We start from the raw sequence: 21981 nt of genomic DNA, 5'->3' as shown, positions 1-21981 counted from the left end.
TGAATGAGATACCAAAGGTTTATGGTGTTTTGATATAACGTGGTAGAATAATTAATGGTTGGAGTGGGAATTGGCTCTCGGCTTTCCCCTCATAAATCTGAGCGGGAGCTCCGAGTCGGATGTTTGCAGCGCAGCGCTTGACTCGGGGATGCGGATGCTCTTAAAAACAGACGTCACAAATGGGAACGTTCTGGCCACCCACCACTCTCGCACGGCCACGTTAGGTATTTCCTGCTCTGAGTGGTCTTCTCCAGCAGAAGACTGGGGGCATCTGATACAAAGCAGGTCTCGCCTTGGGGCTGAACGTCCTGGCCAGACAGCACTAGATTAGTTTAGCGTTTCCGCCCTGCATGCAGAAGCGCCTTCATGCTTGGACGTTTGGATCGGTCCGGGACAGCCGAATGGTGGTTGTGAAACACCCGAGCGTACCGGATGTAAGACATGGATGCAGGAAGAGTGGCCTAAAGTATAAAAAGAAAAAGCGACGATAATTTGGAATTTTAACTCGAAGATTTTGGCAAGGTTTAATTCGCGCTCAATGACACAGGGAAGGCAGTTGTGTCAACCTTCCAGATAACGCTGGTTGACACTTTTGGCGGGCTTTCCACGGAGCCTGCGAGGGTTAGGGTTGGCGGGGTCAAGCAAATAATGCATGCACCCTGGCCGCCTCGGCTAAGCTGAGACTCGCGACTTCAACCACAACGTTTCGTCCACAATACAATCCAAACCTCAACATGGACACAATACTGAGGAGACGGGGCGCATATGTATGCCGCAGCTGTACCAAGACCCTCCGGAGGCAATTGAGCCGAAACTACTCGAGTGCGGCCTCCCAACCAGACATTTACGATGTAGTTTGCGTTGGGGGAGGTCCCGCGGGGTTGAGTCTGTTGACAGCGCTGCGTAAGTTCCCCCTCTTTCAAGATCTCTACTTTTTGTCAAATTAAAGGGCTTAAAAGTAGTCTGACCATTATTACAGGAGCTAACCCAGTCACATCCCACCTCCGAATCGCCCTCGTCGAAGCGCAAGACCTGTCCAAGATCCGGTCATGGAAACTGCCCCCAGATCGGTTCTCGAACCGATGCAGCTCTCTCACCCCCTCATCTGTCCAATATCTCGACCAGATTGGCGCCTGGGGACACCTCGAGAGGAGCAGGGTGCAGGCGTTCCAGGAAATACAGGTGTGGGATGGCGTAACGGGTGCACGCATCGAGTTTGACTGGGCCCCGGGCTCGGCCCCCGCAGCCGGGACGACCGTCGCGTACATGAACGAGAATCTGAACCTCACCTCGGGATTGTTAAAGAGGATAGAAGAGTTGGGTGGTGTGGCTGTGTTTGACAAGGCCAAGGTGGAACGGATCGCGTACCGGGAGGAAACGGGGGACCTAGACCTTCGCGAATGGCCCGTTGTTCACTTGGCCGGGGGCAAACAGCTTGCTGCCCGGCTCCTTGTCGGCGCAGATGGCGCCAACAGTCCGGTGCGCTCGTTTGCTGGGATCGAGGCTCGTGGCTGGGACTACGACCGACACGGTGTTGTGGCTACCCTGGAGATGGAAGGGGAGGGTTGGGGGAGCGGAAATGAGGTCAAGATCGCCTACCAACGGTTCCTCCCCACTGGGCCTGTCGCGATGCTGCCTCTCCCAGGGAACTACTCCACGCTAGTCTGGTCAACCACACCCAGCAACGCCTCCTTGCTCAAGAGCCTCTCAGCCAAAGATTTCATCGCCATGGTGAACGCCGCCTTCCGCCTAACCCCAACCGACCTCGCATACATGCACACCCAATCCTCCGGCCAAGCCGCCGAATATACCTGGAGGCTCCAACACACCCCCTTCAACCACCGCGCCGTGCCCCAAACGGCCCTGGCCGTCCAAGACGGCACGGTAGCCTCCTTCCCGCTCAAAATGCGCCACGCGGACACCTACACGACCGATCGCATCGCCCTCGTCGGCGACGCGGCACACACCATCCACCCGCTCGCCGGCCAGGGCCTGAACCAGGGCCAGGGCGACGTGCAGAGCCTCGCCAAGACGATTGAGTATGCCGTCCGCCATGGGCAAGATATTGGCGTGGCCATGTCGCTGGAGCCGTATGTCGCGGAGCGGTATGCCGCGAACCATGTGCTGCTTGGGGTTTGTGATAAGCTGCATAAGCTTTACTCGGTGGGTAGTGGTCCGCTGGTGCCGTTGCGGTCGGTTGGGTTGAGTGCTGTTAATGCTTTGGGCCCGCTCAAGACGTTTTTTATGAACCAGGCCGCTGGGAACGGGGTCAAGGTTTTTTGAACAATTAAAACGAAGGGCGTTTTTTAGGCATGGCCGGCGTTGCCACACGCCCCATCTTCCGCGTGGATTCTTGTCCGACTCGCAAAACACACGCTCCTGTTGTACATGTACAGATTTTGTTTGCACACATGTGATTATACCTCCGTTTCCCGCGCTCCTTTCCCCAAACCGTTGAGTGTTCTTAGCGGCGGCCGGCCCTGTGGGTGGATGGAATACAAAACACGGAGGACCTTTTTCCTCGTTTCACTGTTTAAGGACCCTCTTCCCTTCCCTTCCCTTCCCTTCCGTTGCCGCAGGTTTTTCCGGCTGCCCTGCCGCGTGTATCGTACGATGCCAGATGGGATGATTTGCCACGGGGAAAGCCCTGGAGGCTATGAAATGATGGCAACTTTCCACCGGAAAAACTATTGTTTTTGTTTTTGGCTTCCTGCCTTCCATTTATCTCCTTCCCTCCCATCCATGGTTTACGGCCTATGACTCACCCCCTTCCTTTCCAATCCAATGAGCCATCGATGCCAACCGACCGATCAAGATGTTTCAAGTTTTTCAAGGCTCCCGCCCAGGTCGAGAAGGCTCTTCCACCCGACGGGAGAGTCAACTCGTGGGAGTCAAGAATAGCGGTCGGTTACTCCCTCCCCCCACTGCGGGAAGTTCCCTGCGGAGAGTTTCCTGCGGAGAGTTTCCTACCTGGCGGGAAGAGAGTGTCTTTCCTCCCGTGCCATACAACGAACGAACGTTTGTTGAGGCTGGGCCTGGCACAAAGGTTGCGGGTGTCCCGGGATGGGTTGTTTCGTTGTTTCGCAGGGCGATGAGTGTGTGTGTAGCAGTGGGTTTCTACACAGCCCCCAGGTGTTGCTGGTTATTCAACGCTAGTTTCTCAGATATCCTGATATATGGAGCCTCCAGCACGGTGTCCCGGTTCCAGTCAGTTCTTGCTTTCCCATATCGTTTCCCCCGGTTTGGCTATCTACCCCCTCGACCCTCCGAATCGTGGCCCAGTTTCGTTTCTCTTCATCTCTCCCTTTAGCTCCTGTTGATAACCCACCCAGCAAGGTCTCACCAACCCGCCAGCCGGCCACCAAACCGGCCGCCTCAGAGTAGGTAAGACAGAAACAAAACCCGGGAAGACACACATTTCCAAGCCCACCTAGTGGCTGTAACACTCATCCCATTAACCCGGGTGTGGGGAGCTAGGGGAGCTAGGATGGCAGCCTGGACCTGGCATAGGATCACCCCGCTCTGTGTCGGAAACGTTGCCTTTTGCTCAGCCGCTTTCTTGAAAGCAGGTACGCTGGTGGTTTGGTGTTGGACAGAATCGTGCAAACACGTTGGAAGAGCCCGGGCCCGGGCCGGGGGAGGGTATTTCTTTCTTTCTGAATAGGAAGCTACCTAGTTTCTATTGTTGTGCTGCTGGGTTTTCTTTGCTAGCTAGGGTGTGGTTTCAGAGTTGCAAGTGCAATCATATCATCGTGATAATGACTACGTGGGGGGGGGGATGACGTTTAAGTAAACGTGGAAGGGCATGGTTGTCGTTATTGTCGTTATTGTCGTTGTGTGCCCTTTGTCGTTGTTCTTGAACCAAAGTACGTGGAGGAGACTATTACTGCTATTGTGGTTATTGTGCTGCCGGAAAGCCATAGAAACCCCCTTTCTTTCTCTTTTTGGCGGCATGTGCCCATTGTTGCTCGCAACTCCCGGCGAGCCACGACAATAGCAACGGAGGTGCTGTGAATGGAATTATCCCATCTTCGACAACACCACCTTCCACGAGCCGGCCTTCTTCGCGACAAACCTATTTATTCTGCTACCTGCACCCAAGAATCTTTGCTCCCGCACTCTTCGCACCATTCACCGCACCGTTCAGTTTCTGGTTCCCAGAACACATCTTCTTCTTCTGGCTTAGAAAACCTCGTTATTTGATCGTTATTTGACTACAACATCACCTTCTTTACGACCATCTGCTCGTTATTTGATCGTTATTTGATTACCATATCACCTTCTTCACGACCGTCTGCTCGGTCCCCCGAATTCGCACGGTCGTTCACACAGTGCACTTACACGGGCAGGCCAGCGTCGTCGTAAGTTCTTTGGGGGCGTTTAACATCAGCGGAATCGGTGTTGAGGGGTGTTTAACAGGATCGTTTTGCTGACTGGTGTGCAAGATCAGGGAAGGTTGCGGTCAACATCCGCAGAATCAAAGATCCGACGGGATCTCGACATCCGACGACACGTTGGCTTCGACAACATCGCGACATACAAGGGCTTGGGAGCTCAGAGATAACGCGACTCACAAGGACTTGCAAGATCAAAGATATTCTCAGCCATCGTCGTTGGGATTTTAGGTCCTGGAGATCGCTTAGTGTCGAAGACATCGACAGTCCTAGTCGTTAAGGCAACACTCAACTCTGACAAAATCACGCTCGGTTCCGACGAAATCGCAGTCAACTTCAGCGGAAGGAACTTTGAAAACACCAGAGTTCAGCAAGAACAAAGATCTTGAGAAATCTCCGCATTTTCAGAATCAAGGTTCAAGAACTCTCGGCACCGCTGAAAGAAACCCATAGTCAACAAGCGCGGAAAGAACCCTCTTCAAGAGTTTACTTTGGGAGAACCACGATCCCAAAGTCAACCCCCAAGAAAAGATTCACCACCGCCAAAACCCAAACAAAAGACTCAACATAGCACACCACCAAAATGTGCACCGAAGAGTACATCTCCTACCAATGCGGCCACCGCTCCATGAGCGTGGTGCGTCCCTGCCCCATGACCACATCCGGACACAACTTCCCCGTCTGCTCGGGTCCCCTTGAGAGAGCTCAGGTTTCCGAGACCATGTGCTGCGCCTGCGAGCGCCAGCTGCATTCCCGCTGGGTGCTGATCCGGGAGTGGGAGCACCGCTGGATGCATGAGAGGGGGGTTTGTGGATGCAAGGTGGTTTTTCCTGGGCTGTTGACTACGCCTAGGGTTACGGGGGAGTCGTCTACTGCGGTTGGAGACTTGGTGGTTAAGGAGGAGGACAAGAAGGCTTCGTCTGATGTTGTGGCCTCTGATCAGACGGACATGGACCTTCAGACAAAGGTTGATCTACAGACGAAGAATGTTCAGACGGACACTTCCAAGAACAACACCACGGCTCTAACCAACAAAGACAAAGACAACCATGTTCCTGCCCTTTTCACCGAGGGAGTCAGTTCCTCTGGCGAACCCCATGTCGTTGTCCGCCTCCCCGGCCTTTATGCCGCTGAGTGGCACGCAGACCATGCTGCTCTGCACAAAGAGGGCAAATGCACCTGCAACGCAGACTTCCGTCCCTTCACCCCTGGCGTGAGCGAAGAGGATATGTCGCCCCAAGACAAGGAGACTCTGCGCAAGTGCCGTGAGGCCAACGCGGCGGCGGAGTCAAAATCGCCACGGGGCACAGACAGACGGGGCGAGGACAAGCCCATCACCATGGAGCAGCGTATTGCCGAGATCAAGGAGGAGTTTGGCGAATTCGAGGTGGAGGGCGAGATCCCGGAGCGGGAGCAGGCCCATCAGCTGCCCACCATGATTTATTACTATCCTTCCACTGGAAATCTCACCGAACCCGCCGCATCGGAAACTCCAGCCCACAAGAGCGAGCACCACAAGCTCAAACCGTCGGCCAGCGCTGCTTTCGGCAAAACCCCTCGCAAGAGCACGCTGCCAGCGCCGCACCCATCTCTGCCCCCTCGCCCCAAGACACCCACCCGCGGCTTTCACCACCACCAGCTCGTGGCGGCTCCCTCCAAATTCTCAACCCCCTCGGCCTCCCGCTACCAGCCGACCCAACCTCAATTCTACCCGCCGACTCCCTCCACCACCCGAGTCGCGGCGCAGCGGGTCTACAACCCCAACCACAACCATAACTACAACGGCCACAACAACCAGTATCGCCACCAGCACTCCGGAGGCGTCGAGTACACCCCGAGCCACCGCCAGCAGCACTATTACGAACCGACCGGCCCGGCCTACGCCACGCCGACTACCTACTCCGACGGCATTCCGTTTGGCGCCTACCCCTGGGCTGCCCAGCCGCAGCAGACACCTGCTGGCAAGCCGTGGGCCGCTCAGGGTCCGAGACCGTATCGCACTCCGGGGGTTGGTTGCTCCCATGGTGGTTCGAGCTACTCGCCGGCGGGCGGTCACAATTATAGTGGTAGCGGTGGTCAGGGTTATTATCAGCATAACACACCCGGCACCGGCGCTGGAACTGGTCAAACCCCGGCGGTCGGTTCTGGTTCCCAGCAGCGTAGGGTGTATGCCAACTCCAACACTAGCCCAAGCCCTAACCCAGGCCCTCTCGGCAGCGGTAGCAATGGCAGCGAGAACAACAAGAGTAACAACAATTCCTCTACTCAACAGCCCGGCCGCGGCCCCAGGAGCAAGCGCGGCGGCCGTGGAGTCGGCAACCGTAGGGTTTCGGACTCGCAGTCTGAGTCGCAGTCGCAGTCTGAGTCGCAGTCGCAGTCTGAGTCGAAATCGAATTCGGGTTCTGGGGGTTCTTGGTTGAGTTCGAGCGAGAGCGATGGGACTGAGACTTATGTCGCTGAGGATGGTCACGACGAGCTTGACAACCAGGGCCAAGACAACCATCACCATACCGACGACCATGATAGCCATGACAACCTCAACACCAAGCACCAGCAGGACGTTCAGGGCCACCAGGAGCAACGGGAGCAGCCCCAAGAGCAGAAAGAGGAGAAGCACACCCCCCTCTGCGGCCTCCCCATCGGTGCCGGGCCCGAAGGTGTCTCCCACATGCCGTCCTGGTCCAACTGCCCTTTGCGCCGGCGGAGCGCGAGTGCCGGTGCGAGTGCCGGACCGGGACGTCTGACGATCTCTGAGGGACTTTATGAGTCGGATGAATCTGATGACGAGTCGGACGATTCTGCTTCTACTTCCGTTGATGAGGATGGTTCCGCTGCTGGTGAGGATGAGGTTGAGATTGCTGGTAAGGTTCAGATTGCTGAGTTGGAGGCTGGGGTGGATGGGATTGATGGGGTCAACGTCGAGGGAATTAAGGGAGAAGGACAGACTGAGTCGGGGATTTGGGGTGAAGGTTGGGATGAGGGAGAAGAGGATGATGACGAGGAGGATTATGAGGAGACGGAGCACAAGATGCCACGTCTGCAGAGGAGGCATTCGGCTTCTGCTTGATTTACTCAAGCTACTTTGATCTGGTTTGGTTGATCTGGTTGATCCGGTGATCAGCTTGGATGGGATGGAAGGGAAGGTAAGTGTCTGCGTTCGGCCCCATTTCCGTTTTAATCTCCAACCTTGAGAGAGATACTAACCAAGACGCACGCACAGCAACGAAGCACACCAGCGACGACGGAAAGAAGGACGAGGTTGAAGATATATACGTCTCGTTTGCCGGGGCCATGCACTACATCAACAAAACAAAAACGAAAAGAACAAAAGAAAGAAAACGGCAAAACCAGTCAAGTGGTCTTCTCCCCAGAACCAACCAATCTAAGATGCACCACAACCGCCACCACCACGTTTTCCCCGCGCCCCGGCAAGCTATAATACAAAACGAGTTGACAAATGGAAAAGCAAGACACGACACGACATGCCGACCACAACATCCTCGTCATCAAGTTCATCAACTCCTCGAGAAAATGAGCGTTTTCGTCGGCCCTCGTCTTGCGTCAGCCCCCTTTCCGCAGCAACCGCTGCTGAGTCTTCATTCTCAATCAACGCAGCACTGCACCCAGTCTCTGCTTCATTTCCATTTCCTTTTCCGTTCAAGAGAAGATATACTTATTTCGTTGTTTTCATTTGCTTATTCAGGGAGAAAGGGGAGACCGTAACATGCTTCTCTTGAATTTCAAAAGATGATAACAAAGGGGACCAATTTGATTTGTCATTTGCGCGATGGTTATTTGGAATTTAGAGGTTTTATAACGGTGGAACGGTGTTTTTCTTTCCAGTTCTAGTTTTACCGATCGACCTCGCCTGTGAGCGGGGGTTAGCATTTTCGGTTTGGGTTTCGGTTGGGTTTCGATTTGGGATTACATAGGACGCATATAACACGGGGATAGGACAGGACACAGCAGAACAGAGAAATGGAAAACTTACCAAACACCAAATCCATGGTACCAATGACCGCCACAGCATCAGCCAACAGATGCCCCCGTGAAATGTGATCAAACCCGCTCAGATGGGCAAACCCAGGCGCGCGGATGCTCACACGGTAAGGACGTTCCGAGCCGTCGCTGACCACATACACACCCATCTCGCCCTTGGGCGCCTCAATAGCCGAGTAGGTATCACCCGGCGGCACCGCATAGCCCTTGGTATACAGCAAAAAGTGGTGAATGAGAGCCTCCATGTTCTCCTTCATAGCCGAGCGCGGCGGTGGCGAGATCTTGTAGTCCTCGACGCGAATGGGGCCCGCGGGCATCTTGTTGAGGCACTGGTGGATGATGCGCAGCGACTGGCGGAACTCCTCCATGCGGCACAGGTAGCGGTCGTAGCAGTCGCCGTTGACGCCCACGGGGACGTCGAACTCGACCTGGTCGTACGCGTCGTACGGCTGGCTCTTGCGGATGTCCCAGGGGACGCCCGACCCGCGCAGCATCACGCCCGTGAAGGACAGGTTGAGGGCTTCGGCGGCGCTGACGATGCCCACGCCTTGCAGACGGTGGATCCAGATGCGGTTGTCGGTGAGCATTTCTTCGGTTTCGTCGATGCGGTCGCCGAATTGCGTGGCCCATTGGTAGATGTCGTCGAGCAGACCCGCGGGGATGTCTTGGTGGACGCCGCCGGGCCGGACGTAGGCCGCGTGGAGACGGGCTCCAGACACGCGTTCGTAGAATTCCTAGAGGTATCCATGTGAGCGTTGTTTTAAGCAACTGATAATTCCCAACAGAGATATCCTCACCATCAGCTTCTCTCTCTCCTCAAACCCCCACAAGAACGGCGTCAAAGCACCAACATCCATGGCGTGGGTAAGCACAGCCATGCAGTGGTTCAAGATACGAGTGAGCTCCGCAAACAGAGTGCGAATAAACTTGGCGCGCTCAGGAATCTCAATATTGAGCAGCTTCTCAACAGCAAGCGAGAAGCACTGCTCATTGGTCATCATAGAAACGTAGTCAAGACGGTCAAAGTACGGCAGCGCCTGCAGATACGTCTTGTACTCGCACAGCTTCTCGGTGCCGCGGTGCAGCAGGCCGACGTGCGGGTCCGCGCGGATGATCTCCTCGCCGTTGAGCTCCAGGATCAGACGCAACACGCCGTGGGCGGCCGGGTGCTGCGGGCCAAAGTTGACCGTGTAGTGCCGCACCTTGCGGTCCTCGACCGACTCGTCGCGGGCCTTGGGCGTACTGCTGGGCTGGTGGTGAAGGTGCGCGGGCATCTCGTACGGGTCGGTCGGGGGCGAGAAGTCGGCGCCCGTCGGGACTAGCCGTGTGCGCTGGTATTCTTGCGGTTCGGCATAGCGGCGGAGGGCCGAGGCCGAGAAGGCGCGGGCGGCATGGTATGATGATGAGAGTGCGCCGGTGGTGGGCTTAGTGCTGGAGAGGATCGCGGGGGACGGCGACGGTCGGGTGCATAGTCGCTTGGCGCCGCGCCCGGCGAGCCGGTACAGCGTCGCCGACATGGCTTTTGTGTGTAATCGGGTGCTGCAAAAGGAGTGGAGAGGGTTCCGAGGAGGACGGACGGGTTGCCGGGTTGCGCTCTCGCCCGGGTTGCGGCCTCTTCTCCGGGGTTCAATGGCTGGCGACGGGAAGCTTCCTGGTGGTGGGGAGCACGTTTTCCCAGTGGTCGTCACTGGACGGCGAACCGTGGCCACCCACCAAGCTCCAATTCCGGGGCCGTTTCAGCTCTGTGATTGGGTAGATTCTCCTCTGTGGACAGTGCGGAGTGGGTTTAATCCGAGCAACGTCCAAATAGCTGTTGCGTGATTGGCCCGCATGTTAGAGAGCTCAACTTCAACTTCAAGTTCTTGAGCACTTGCTTGCAACTTGGTCTCTGAATGTTGAGTTGGCGCAAGACAATACGTTAACTACTTAACAGTCTCGTCTTTGGCTTGAGCTGATACCGGAACCACAAAGCTTATATTGTCCCTTTCTTTCCTCCACTCCACTGCCCTCAAGACACCACCGAGACCAGTCAGCTCTTGGAGATTGGTGAGAACATGTTGAGGAACATCGGTGTGATATCAACATCTACAGGCTCAAGAAATGTTCAATTAGTTACCGTCTCAATCCATAAGCTCAATCTGTTTCTCAGCAATTGCTTTACCCTCCAAACTACTATGTATTGACACTGCGTTGTTTTGAGAACCCTGCCTTGAACATTTTCCCCACTGTCCAGTGTCTAAGTGGGTCTAACCAAAGGTGGCGGGCGGTCAAAATTTCCCTGCGATAGGAAAAAGTTCTGCCACTTACCTGTGAGAAGGCCTCCAAGAATTTCGAGGTGCGCCGTCGAACATGCGACTAACCCCACTATCCAACCCATATCCGTCACAATGCCTCACAAACCCCCAACAAAGGAGGAGCTAGAGCGCCGCAAGGTATGCTCTCGTCTGTCTCTGCGTCTGAGGTGACAGTTGTGGAAATCTAACGAGTCATTGGGATCCAGATTGTCGGCATCAACGAGGAGACCATCACCGATGTAGCATCCTCCGACTACCCATTGCACTACCCCGGCGAGGAACACAGCTGGGACATTGACGCTTTCCGACGCGGATTCAGCATCCAATTCCACCACAATGACCCTTTCGAAGCCTCCTTCTCCCTCATCGGCATCGACGCCTCGATCGCCAACGCCTTCCGCCGCACCATGATCGCCGACATCCCGACCCTCGCCATCGAGACAGTCTTCATCAACAACAACACCTCCGTCATCCAAGACGAAGTCCTCTCCCACCGCCTCGGCCTGATCCCCTTCAAAGGCGGCCACGAAGGTCTCCACAAGTTCCTCAAGTGGTGGCGCAAACCCACCGACGAAACCCTCGTCAACAGCAGCTACTACGACTACAACACGGTATCCCTCCGCCTCGAGATCCAGTGCGAACACAACGACAAAGCCGCCCCCGGCGAGACCGACCCGACCAAGCTCTACAAGCACGCCCACGTCTACGCGCGCGACATCGAGTTCTGCCCCGTTGGCCGACAGGACCGCTACTTCTCCGGCGCTGACACCATCGCCCCCGTCAACCCGGACATCCTCATCGCCAAACTGCGCCCGGGCCAGGAGATTTCGCTGTCTATGCACATGCACAAGGGCGTCGGGTCTGACCACGCCAAGTTCTCTCCCGTCGCTACCGCTTCCTACCGCCTCATGCCTGTCATCAACATCGAGCGGCCCATTCTCGGTGCCGACGCCGAGAAGTTTGCCCGCTGCTTCCCCCGCGGTGTTATCGGGTTGAAGAAGGTGACGGCCAAGGAGGCGGCGCAAGAAGGTAGTGGGTATGAGGGCCACGAGGGTGAGGTCAAGGCTGTTGTGGTTGACCCGATGCGCGATACTGTGAGTCGTGAGTGCTTGCGGCATGAGGAGTTTAAGGGCAAGGTCAAGCTTGGTCGGAGGAGGGACCATTTCATCTATCTTGTTGAGAGCACGGGCCAGTGGGAGAGTGATGCGATCTTCTTGGAGGCTGTGGCGCACTTAAAGAAGCGGGCGCGGGACTTGGAGAAGCAGGTTGTCAATATGGTCCGGTAAGAATGGGGGGATACGATGGGGCTTGTATTTGAAGGGTGGTTTCATATACCCCCCTTCCAGGATCGTGCATCTTACATATGGGTACGGCGTCAAGGTGGTTGTAAAAAAAGGGCGGGGTTAACCATTGGTGTTTTCATGCCTTTTTTTGTGTCTAGATAGGTCATGCTCGGAAGTAGAGCAAGCCTTTTCACACGTGTAGTTTGGTCTCCCTGTGTTTTGTGTGTGTAAAGCTTTGGTTTCACTGTGCTGTGTACCTAGTGCATTCACTTTTGTGCGCTTATATAGTGTATGCTACCTATCTAAGGTAGGTACCGAGGTCAAATGTTAAACCGACGCCATTCACTGCCAGCAATCCGACCATCTCACCCGTGAACACTCCCCCATACCTCCAATTTTCCCCGTTGACGCCTCGCAGAATATGCCCAGTCTAGAAAAAGGTGGAAATCAAAAACCAGAAGATGAGACCCCCCGCTATGCAAATCATCATCACTGCTTTGTGAACTTAAGCTTAAACTTGAACACCACCGTCGCAAACGCCGGATCCGTCACACCAATCTCCTGCCCCTCCTCCAATCCCAAATCCACCAACTTCTTGTCCAAATTCGGCCTCGTCTTCTCCTCCAGACTGGCAGGCGACTGCATATACAGCGTCTTGCCCTCCGCACGCAAGCTGGGCTTCTTGAGTTGTGCCTCAGGCCGGGCAGCGAACGATTCAACCAGCTCACCCAGCGTCCACGACGGGTCAACAGTCAGGTCGCGGGCTAGCTGGCCACACACAGGGCAGTCGTCCTTCTTCTCGTGCTTGAACGTGTACGTGTACACGCTGTCGTTGCCCGAGTACATCATGTAGTTCTCCTCAGGCAGACCGAGGAACGGCGCGCAGTTGGACGCAATCTTGACCGCTTCGTTGCAGCACGCCGCCGCGATCACGCTGTTGGTCGCCGCAATGGCCGGGATGATGTTCTTCACCACGCCCTGTGTCAGGGAGTAGGTTACACCCGGGATATTGAATTCCTTCGCGCGCTCCAGTGCCCTTTGAAACAGCCACGTGATGTGTTCCGGGTCGTCTTTGTCCAGCTCCGGGAAGGGCTTGTCCTGGTCCCACGCGATGACGTGCGCCCACTCGATGCAGTGTTCCGGCTGGCGTGGGATGCTGGCGAGGGTGCAGAGCGGAACCGCGGCGCGCGGTGCGTGCATGTCGAGTTGGCACTCGATGCAGGATGTCACGGTCGGGAAGATGACGCGCGCCTGGCCCTTGAACCCTTCGGTGCCGCCGTCGATGAGCGGCTTGTAGCTGTCGGGTACTTCTTCGTCTACCATGTTGACCAGTGTTGCGTTGATCCACCGCCGCGCCTCGATGCTGTCCAGCCCGCACACGACCAGCTGGAACTGCATGTAGAAGTCCTCGTCGAAGTCTTGGATGCGACAGTTGTGTGGTGTGATCTTGACGCCCTTGACGCGCTTCTCGACGAAGCGTGCTGCGACTTCGGCTTTCGAGTGGCCCACGTCGGCCTGGCGAAAGAGGAACTGGCGGTTGAGGTTGGAGATGTCAATCGTGTCCATGTCGATGACGTGGATGTCTTTGAACCCGGAAAGCGCGAGGTTTTTGAGCAGCTCGCAGCCTAACCCGCCGGCGCCAATAACCAATACCTTCATCGCTTCCATGGCCTCAGCTACCGCCTGGCCGCTGAAGATCTCGGGGTCTGTGAACGGGCCGGGCCGCGTGCGGATTCGGTCGAGGTAGAGCCATCGTGCCGGCTCGGATGCCGGGAACACTTCGGTTGTGGCCATGCTTTGGGGGGCGGACCGTAGTATTCGTAGTTTTCTGTCGGTCGGACCAGTGGGTTTATGAGTCCAGCGTAGCGCCTTAGGGGGGAGAGCTGGAAGAAGGGAGCTTTACATTTTGGTGTGGTGTGAAGGAGGGGGAGCTTGGTCCCTTGGTTGGTGGTGTTGAATCAGGCACACCTCAGCTGAGCTTGGCCCCGCCCTTATCTTAGCGCATTGAACCCCTGCTAAACCGCCGCCGCCGTCAGCGGGGCTTCCACTAACACGCAACATCTCAGGCTCGATTTAGGTGACATGGCTGTACCTGGACTTTCCTCGAGCTCTCTGCACAGTTCTTAAGCTCTCCCGCTGCTGATGGAAATGGAGATAATTGAAGGCTATTTAATTTCTTAATCCAACATGAGAACACATTTCTAATCTGTTGAGTTTCATTGTGTGAGAAGAATTTGAAGGTTTTGAGGAACTCAACACGACCAGGAAACCCGACTTCCACAGAAGTTTCCATCAACATTTCCATCCACCCGGATTTCAAAGGAGCCACATGAGAACAACCTCGACTAGAAATCCGGCACCCCTTTAGTTCCCTTTGGATTTCTGACAACTCTACAAAATGGACGAGTTACTAAGGCCAGCCGGTGTCATTCGCACCCACAAAAAAGAGGCAGAAACCGACTTCTTCTTGCGAGAACCAACTGCGACAGCCAGCCCGAGCAACCCCGGAACGAGGTCAGACACCCGACAACACAAAGCACCTACAACGCCAGAGGAAGCCTTAGAGATACTCAAGGACGAACCGGACTACGACTCATTAATATTTGTTTTGACGTTTCTTTCCCAACGAAAAACACCCTCCATCAAATCGCCAACCCCCCTAAGCGCCCAGCTCATCCAAGTCTTAGTCTCCGAAATCGTCCCCAACTACTGGGCCATACTCATCGAGGACGGTCACCAGTCCCAAAAAACCAAGAAGTCCGGTCTAAACCCACTTCTTTTCTGCCTCTCGAGTATCACCGGGGTTAACGCCATCCTCGTCCGACTCCGGGCTCTCACTCAGGAAGCGAAAGGGTCAAATCAGCCAACCCAGCTTAAACGACCTGACGTCTCGCTGAATCTGGGGATCCTGTTGGATTTACTGGGCCGAGTTCTTCAGCCTGACAACTGGCTGTTGGAAGCTTACCGTGTTGCGGTTGCTGGAGGGGAGGCGCCCGCGAAAGTAAGGCCAAGGGTCCAGGAGATTGTTTCAACGGTTGGTGGTGGTCGTATCGTCTCGTTGGCAGCGGAAGCGGAGGATGTGCTCAAAAACGACTCGGCCGGTAGGAATACGGATGGTGTTTGGCTCGCGGACTCCAAGCAGTTTACGCAATGGCTTGGTAGGAATATCGTGAGCTTGCTGCGGTCAGACACAGGAACCGATGAGAAGAAATTTGCGTCTGATGTATTTGGCAAAGCCCTTCGCCTGGGGCACTATGGTAAGCTTCTGCTATAGTTTGGTGCGCTGATGGGACTAACATGCAATAGATGTGATAATAACGCAGCTTGTATCTGAGCTTGTTTTCACACCTGCTGCGGATCCTCAAGTCCTTGGGTCACTCATCGGCAATTTACCACAAACCGAGCAGCGGAAAGTCTTTTTCTCCGTCGTAACGCTATTGTCTACGGAGTATCTTGATCGTTTTGGCCGCTGCGAATCGAAAGAGAGCGAACAGTTAATATCCGCCGCGGCCGGCGCCCTCAAGGGGATTCTTGACTCCCTTGAACATGGAAAGCGGTTCTTGGTGGAATGGCTAACTGGTTCCTCCGGGGCTGGGATCGGAGAAGGTGTCGGTATTCGGCGCTCGGTCATGGCAGTAATATCCCAGGGTAGGGATGATCTTGTGACAGGTCTAGAAAAGAGTCTCGGCCAATTCGGGGATCAGCTCTACATCAGGCACTCGCCTATGTTGCAACAAGAGGGTCAGTATTACTTATCTTATGCCCCTTTGAAGGTTCACTTACTGACTCGGCTTATAGCTCACGCCCAGGTTCTGCTTTTGGCTGCCGGATATGTTCACAGACAACACCCCGTCAAGCTCGCCATCCTTCTACGGACTGGTGTATGGTTGAACGCCATATCGAACCGGTTGGCAGCGCCTCACGACCGAGCGCGTTTCCTTGGGATGGTGGTTGGCGAGAGCCTATCCGGCCTTGTCGACAAGGGGGAGAAGCGACTGAACTTCAAGATGGAAGAAACCAACGAAGAAGAAGGAAGCTGGTACAAAAGCCTCACGGGCGTCTCCGACGTGCCAGGCCCCCTGAACCCTTTGTTCAAAGCGCCGACTGCCGTCCCCCAAAAGACTCAGAAGCCCCCTCAAAAGGCAACAGCAAAACCGATACCTCAGCCCCGCCAAACCGGCTTTATCATCGAGGAGCTTAGCGATGGAGAGGCACCAGAAGAGGACGACATCATTCCCTACGCCAAGCCGGACTCGGACCCGGAAGACTCAGACGATGATGCCACGTTAGTTCGCCGGGACAAACCAAAGGCCCCCGTGTACATCAGGGACTTGATACGGTACTTCCGAGACACAGAGAGTTACGACCACCAAAAGCTTGCCCTTACGACCGCACCGACACTAATTCGGCGGAAAGCCAATTATGGCACGGAGGTCTCGGAACATGCTGATGAGCTCGCCTCTCTGCTCGTCGGCCTTAGCGACAAGTTTGAGATTGATAACTTTGACGACCTGAGACTCCAAGGTATGATGGCTATCGTCGTCGCCCAGCCGGAGAAGATGGGCCAGTGGTTTGCAAAGACTTTCTTCGACGGAGACTACTCCGTCTCCCAACGAGCCTCGGTTCTCGTCGTTCTCGGGCTTAGCGCGCGGGAGCTAGCCGGGTATGAGACATCTGGCTATGCTGCCGCTGCTGCCTTCCCTTCCAAGACTCTCCCAGAGCGAGTCGAGCAACTCTACATAGACGACCCTTCCCGTCACCAAACCCCAGCTCTAAAGCCTCTCCCGCCTAATGCGCTGGACAACATCGCAAGCTCCTTGACCTCCACATTCCTCGCCCCCATGGCAGCCGCAGCCGCCGATGCAGCCACCGGGCCCGACGTCCTCAAACTCTCCACCTTCACCTCTCGCCTCGGCAACGACAATAACACCAACCCAGACGATAACAGCATCCAACCCACCAACCCCAAAATCAAATACAAAACCAACCCGGCCAACCGCAAACCTCGCGTCCGCGCCATCCCCAACACAACCGCCCAACTGCTATCCACCTCCTTCTTCACCCCCCTCACCGCCCGCTTTCACGCTGCTTTATACGCCGCCTCCTCCAACAACCGCCTCCGCACCATCCTCTTCCAACCCCATCTCCTCGCCCTCTACCTCAAAACCCTCGCCCTCCTCCTCCACGCCGCCGGACCCAGCACCCTCGCCCTCCCACACATGACCGCCGAGCTCTGGCGGCTGCTGCTCAACACCAGCGTGCGGGCCCACGCCGTCGGGGATCTGTCGGTTACCCGCGCGATACTGTTTGCGTTGGTGGCGTTGTTGGATGTGAATGAGGCGCGGATGCGGGATGTGTGCGGAGAGTTGGGGCGGGAGGTGGTGGAGACGCAGGAGTGGGTGGCGGGTGTGTTTGGGGGGTTGAGGGGGGGGGATGAAGGTGGGGAGGAGGAGCAGGTGAAGGCTTTGGCGGCGGGGGTTTTGGTGAGGTTGAGAGAGGGGGTGGAGAAGTATCGGTTGTTGATGGTGGGGGATTTGATTGGGTTTTGATAGCATGGGAAAGTGTAGACGGAAACAGAGGAGATACGTTTAGGCACTTGTAAAGCTAGTATCGACTTGGAAGTTAGGAAGATCATGCATGTGATTCTTTCAGGTTGATCAAGTCTTCACTAGGACGACGAAACTAATATTTCCCATACGCATCAACGCCTATACGCATCAAAATTACAGTATATAGGCCACAGCAAATCCCCGACCAAGTCCATTATTACCCCTTTTCCACGTTTGTTGTCCCTGTGGTCAAGCCCGGGGGTATCACGTGACCGTACCCCGGCCGCTGACGCCATTGCAGCATGTTGCAGCTTGGCGTTCATCAGCAATGACAGGGATCTGACGGAAAAGGTGATTGACAAATCAACACCGAAACGAAACTTGCTCACTTGCAACACAAAACATTTCCCACCTTTTGCCATCTAGCTTGCTAGACAAAGCAACAGTCACTCTTTACCATGGCAACACCAGCTTCCCAAATGCGTGAGTATTTTATTTTTATTTTTCCTACCAGTCCCGGGCGAGAAGAAAACAGTTTCGCTAACTGGTTATGCTAGCGGCTATCGGCTCCAGCGTCCCTGTGGTAGCGGCCAATGCGGCCGAGGCCGCTTCGAAGCCCAAGGTGAGCCACCCGAACAAACGTTCCAACGCAATTCTCCGACGGCGGTAGCATCAGCAACTAACGGCGACAACTGAATAGCCTTGCTGCGTGTGCAAGGACGAAAAGTCCATCCGGGACGAATGCATGCTCTTCTCCAACGCCGCCGACCCCCAGAAAGACTGCCAATCGACAATAGACCGCTACAAGACCTGCATGGCTGGGTTCGGGTTCAAGGTTTAGAGAAACGAGGGTGAGAGTCGGAGGGGTTTGTCACGATATTATGTACCATACACGGCGTTGCTTGAACAAAATGGATGGGTAGACGAGCATGGGATCAAACAAAATCACCATTTCTACTTTTAGCTGCCGGCCGCTCCGGTTCGACATTCCAGGGCAAGATGTGTTTATACCCGTCCCCCTCTAACCCGGACTTTGTCTTAATATCTAGCAAACCTTTGAACGCCAAAGCAACAGGGTATCATATATCGAGCAATCGAAACAAAACAGCAACCGAATCCCACCAGGACCAAAACGAAGTCCACCTTCACCTTACTCCAGATCTACCACCACCCCGCCACCCGAACCCTTACCACCTCCACTACCACCACCACCGCCACCACTCCCACGGCCCTGGCCCTCACCACCCCTCCCATCTCCCCCCTCCACCTCCTTCAACAACCCCCCAATATCCTCCCTCCGCCCCTCATAGAGCGCTTGCAGCTGAATCGCCAAGTTCAGCATCCGCCGCTGGTGCTCGGCTAGGCGACGTGCAATTTCGCTGGCCTTTTCGTCACGCCGGTTGAGGGCTTCTTTGAGACGGTTGAGATGTGAGATGTGGATTGCTGTGCTGTGGTTTGGGAGGGAGTGTTAGTTGGGAGTTGGTTGGGGGTTGGGTGGTCTTGTGTTTGGCCGGCTGGTGGGGGAGGTGAGGTGTTTGGGAGGGGATGATGGGAGGGGGGTTGGTTTCGTTTCGGGTGGTGAGAGAGATATGGAGAGGGGGGGGGGGGTGTTACCGGGGGTCATTGTGCTTGGCAACGGAGTTTTGGATGCGGGACTCGGTTTGCTTGAGAGCTGCCTCGTAAGCGGTTTTGAGAGCATCTCGATGTTTGTCTCGGTTGAGTTTTGCCTTGGTCGAGTTAGGTACAACGTTGAGAGGTCATATTGAAAGGAGGTCGTGGATGTATGTACTTTACGCAGCCGGGTTCTCGCAGCGCTGGCTTCCTTTAGCCGTCCATTGTAGGCTTGATACTCGGCGTCTGAGTCGGATGATGCGGCTGCAGTGTTTCTTCTCTGTCTTGCTGTATTCGCTGCGGGCGCCATCTCGAATGAGTGTATATTGACGTTGTTTCCGTCAAATCTTGCTACTTGACCGTCGATTTCATTCAATGCTATAAGCCGTTTACACTATCAAGCACCGTCTGAATTCAATGAATGCAATTGACGTGCATGGGGTGACCCTTGTCTCAATGGTGGGTGACCGCGCAGACCCCTGTTCCTGCCCGAACCGCAAGGCGGTGTGCCAGGGCAGAGCTTTTTTGCAGCTCTTCCCCGCCAAATTTTCAATGGTCCACTTCGAGACAACCATCCAGGCATCCAAGAGGAAGGACCATCTCACGCCCACCCGTACCCCTACGCCCAAAGCCCAGCCGACGCTGAGCACTTCTGGAGTATCATGGGTCTCGCCGCCGCCAAGAAGTGAGGATAAACCCCCCACAACGTATCAATTGGAGTGTGCTCACAAGATGGAACAGCAAGCGCAAGCTCGGCAATGACCCGAACAACACCAAATGGTCGCGCAACACCGATTCCTTCGGCCAGAAGCTCCTCAGGGCTCAGGGGTGGCAGCCGGGTGAGTACCTGGGCGCGACAGGCGCCGCCCATGCTGAATGGCACACCCAGGCCAATTCGACACATATCCAGGTCATCCTGAAGGACGACACGCTCGGCCTCGGGGCGAAACGGAACAATGGCGATGAGTGCACCGGTTTAGATGCGTTCCAGCATCTTCTTGGGCGGCTCAATGGCAAGAGTGATGATACGTTGGAGGCCGAGCGGAAAGTCCGCGAGGATGTGAAACTTAGCCTCTATGTGGAGAGGAAGTTCGGGACCATCCGGTTTGTGAAGGGCGGCTGGCTGGTTGGCGACCAAGTGACGGAGACTCCTAGTGGTGAATCTAAAGATGTGACGCCGGATTCTGTTTCCGAGGCGCCACAAGAAATCCCAGAATCCGAGGAAGACTCGGCACCCAAGAGGTCAAAATCGAAGAAGCGGAAGGCCGACCAAGATGCGGAACCGGAAGACGACAAGGCCCGGAAGAAGGAGAGAAAGTCAAAGAAACGGAAGACCGAGCCTGAGGCCGACGCGGAAGATGAGACTGGAGCGAAGAAACATAAGAAGTCGAAAAAGGCCAGCCCCGAAGTGGATGATCAGATGCCAATCGACAGCTCGTCCGAAACGAAAGAGGCGAAGGAAAAGAGGGACAAGAAGAAGGACAAAAAGGATAAGAAATATAAAGAAAAGGGAAAGAAGGAGAAGCGGAAGAAAGATAAGGGTTCAGAATCATCAACAGACACTTCCGAAACCCTATCTAAAGAGAAGAAGCGGAGGAAAAAGGACTCGGGCTCGGAAACGGCTGAGAGTAGTCTACCCACGCCGAATGCCAGCGGTACCTCGACGCCTGTACCCACCGGTTCAAGCCGGTACTTGGCAAGATCGAGGTTCATTGCCCAGAAAAAGATGGCGTTTTCTGACAGCGTGGCACTCAACCAAGTAAGACCGGCATCCCAAACCAGTCCCTCGCTGATAGTTCACTGACATGCCAGACAGATCTTCATGATTAAGTCTTAGTTATACCCCTACCCGGATTCTCCCCGCGGCTCTTCTTCGATACCCCGATCCCAGAATAGTAATTACCAACAGACCTACAGTGGTCTTCTCCAAACAACCTCGTTACTCGTCCAGAGTTTTCAACCATTGTATCGCCTAAGCCCCGTGCTCCCTCAGCGCTGGACAATCAATAGACGAGAATTCCAACGTCTGCAAACGGGGGTACTCAGACTCACTAGAGCAGTGTCGACAATGTTTGCGTTGGGCATCTCTCGATGGGGCTCATCGCTACGTTATGGACGGCATAGTATTAGCGGTTAACGTCGTTTGAACGAACTCTTAGTTAGCACTTGGCATACCAGGGCCCGACCTCAACGACCCCCTCACCACCTTCGATCATCGCTCCTAGCGACGACTAAATCGGAGTTACGAACCCGCTTTGCGTGTCTGCGGCGCGGTTGCTAGTACTAAATGCTGCATGTTTATCAAGACATGATCATGTCTTTGGTTACGGATAATAAATGCGGCCCTATAAACCTGTCGATAGGATTCCGGTTCACGAATTGTGGATTGAAGACCATGCAGCCATGCGTATGGCTAATGTGAAGGAAATATGAACAGAATTAAGCAAACACAAAGAGCGCCCCTCGGGAGATGTCAACCATTGCTTGTTACCTTTCCTTGTTTTCCTTTTTTTGCTGCCTATCAGGTTGTCTTCAACTCGTCAAGCGGCAGAAGTGCATCAAGTGATGGCTTATTTCTCAGCATGCATGCTTGTGCAAGCAGGCAGCCACTTGGTGCAAGTGGTTGCTATTAAGACTACTTATCATCTGCTGAACCCGAAAGATTTATTGATATCCATACTGATCCAGCTAACGACCAAGCCCGGTGAACTGGCTTTGCAACGGGTCCCGGACCAAGGAAAGAGGTCGGTTGCGAGAAGCGAGAAACGAGCAGACGCCCAAATCACCCTAGCACATACGCGACGCAGGCACTCTTTCCGATAAACTACACTGCGGATGAAAGCAGAATTCG

General features: G+C 55.0%; 9 protein-coding genes across 9 annotated transcripts; 6 read left to right on the top strand and 3 right to left on the bottom strand.

The window, feature by feature from the left end:
- Nucleotides 1–734: 734 nt before the first annotated feature.
- On the top strand, nt 735–2283 carry C8A04DRAFT_11146 (uncharacterized protein; the record flags this gene model as incomplete). The annotated part of the gene is made up of 2 exons (XM_062776855.1): nt 735–903; nt 980–2283. The coding sequence occupies 2 exons, from the start codon at nt 735–737 to the stop codon at nt 2281–2283; spliced, it is 1473 nt and encodes a 490-aa protein (XP_062638307.1).
- A 2694-nt stretch (nt 2284–4977) lies between these two features.
- Nucleotides 4978–7461, top strand: C8A04DRAFT_27434 (uncharacterized protein; the record flags this gene model as incomplete). Its single annotated transcript, XM_062780297.1, has 1 exon — nt 4978–7461. One exon carries the CDS (start codon nt 4978–4980, stop codon nt 7459–7461), a length of 2484 nt encoding a protein of 827 aa, XP_062638306.1.
- Nucleotides 7462–8245: 784 nt separating this feature from the next.
- C8A04DRAFT_36285 (NADH-ubiquinone oxidoreductase) lies at nt 8246–9910 on the bottom strand (the record flags this gene model as incomplete). Its single annotated transcript, XM_062783470.1, has 3 exons — nt 8246–8262; nt 8386–9127; nt 9191–9910. 3 exons carry the CDS (start codon nt 9908–9910, stop codon nt 8246–8248), a joined length of 1479 nt encoding a protein of 492 aa, XP_062638305.1.
- An 870-nt stretch (nt 9911–10780) lies between these two features.
- C8A04DRAFT_11129 (DNA-directed RNA polymerase) lies at nt 10781–11973 on the top strand (the record flags this gene model as incomplete). The annotated part of the gene is made up of 2 exons (XM_062776845.1): nt 10781–10825; nt 10894–11973. The coding sequence occupies 2 exons, from the start codon at nt 10781–10783 to the stop codon at nt 11971–11973; spliced, it is 1125 nt and encodes a 374-aa protein (XP_062638304.1).
- A 486-nt stretch (nt 11974–12459) lies between these two features.
- C8A04DRAFT_27431 (uncharacterized protein) lies at nt 12460–13764 on the bottom strand (the record flags this gene model as incomplete). Its single annotated transcript, XM_062780296.1, has 1 exon — nt 12460–13764. One exon carries the CDS (start codon nt 13762–13764, stop codon nt 12460–12462), a length of 1305 nt encoding a protein of 434 aa, XP_062638303.1.
- A 604-nt stretch (nt 13765–14368) lies between these two features.
- On the top strand, nt 14369–17519 carry C8A04DRAFT_11088 (telomere length regulation protein-domain-containing protein; the record flags this gene model as incomplete). Its single annotated transcript, XM_062776831.1, has 3 exons — nt 14369–15227; nt 15277–15711; nt 15769–17519. The coding sequence occupies 3 exons, from the start codon at nt 14369–14371 to the stop codon at nt 17517–17519; spliced, it is 3045 nt and encodes a 1014-aa protein (XP_062638302.1).
- Nucleotides 17520–17977: 458 nt separating this feature from the next.
- On the top strand, nt 17978–18360 carry C8A04DRAFT_27429 (cysteine alpha-hairpin motif superfamily; the record flags this gene model as incomplete). Its single annotated transcript, XM_062780295.1, has 3 exons — nt 17978–18002; nt 18077–18141; nt 18220–18360. The coding sequence occupies 3 exons, from the start codon at nt 17978–17980 to the stop codon at nt 18358–18360; spliced, it is 231 nt and encodes a 76-aa protein (XP_062638301.1).
- Nucleotides 18361–18669: 309 nt separating this feature from the next.
- C8A04DRAFT_27428 (uncharacterized protein) lies at nt 18670–19440 on the bottom strand (the record flags this gene model as incomplete). The annotated part of the gene is made up of 3 exons (XM_062780294.1): nt 18670–18967; nt 19134–19246; nt 19309–19440. 3 exons carry the CDS (start codon nt 19438–19440, stop codon nt 18670–18672), a joined length of 543 nt encoding a protein of 180 aa, XP_062638300.1.
- A 352-nt stretch (nt 19441–19792) lies between these two features.
- C8A04DRAFT_36279 (uncharacterized protein) lies at nt 19793–20967 on the top strand (the record flags this gene model as incomplete). The annotated part of the gene is made up of 3 exons (XM_062783468.1): nt 19793–19815; nt 19872–20889; nt 20947–20967. The coding sequence occupies 3 exons, from the start codon at nt 19793–19795 to the stop codon at nt 20965–20967; spliced, it is 1062 nt and encodes a 353-aa protein (XP_062638299.1).
- Between the last annotated feature and the right edge of the window lie 1014 nt (nt 20968–21981).

This window comes from Dichotomopilus funicola, assembly GCF_033296635.1.
Source record: "Dichotomopilus funicola strain CBS 141.50 unplaced genomic scaffold C8A04scaffold_20, whole genome shotgun sequence".
Taxonomy (NCBI): Eukaryota; Fungi; Ascomycota; class Sordariomycetes; order Sordariales; family Chaetomiaceae; genus Dichotomopilus; species Dichotomopilus funicola.
This window is presented reverse-complemented; position numbering and strand designations above follow the sequence as displayed.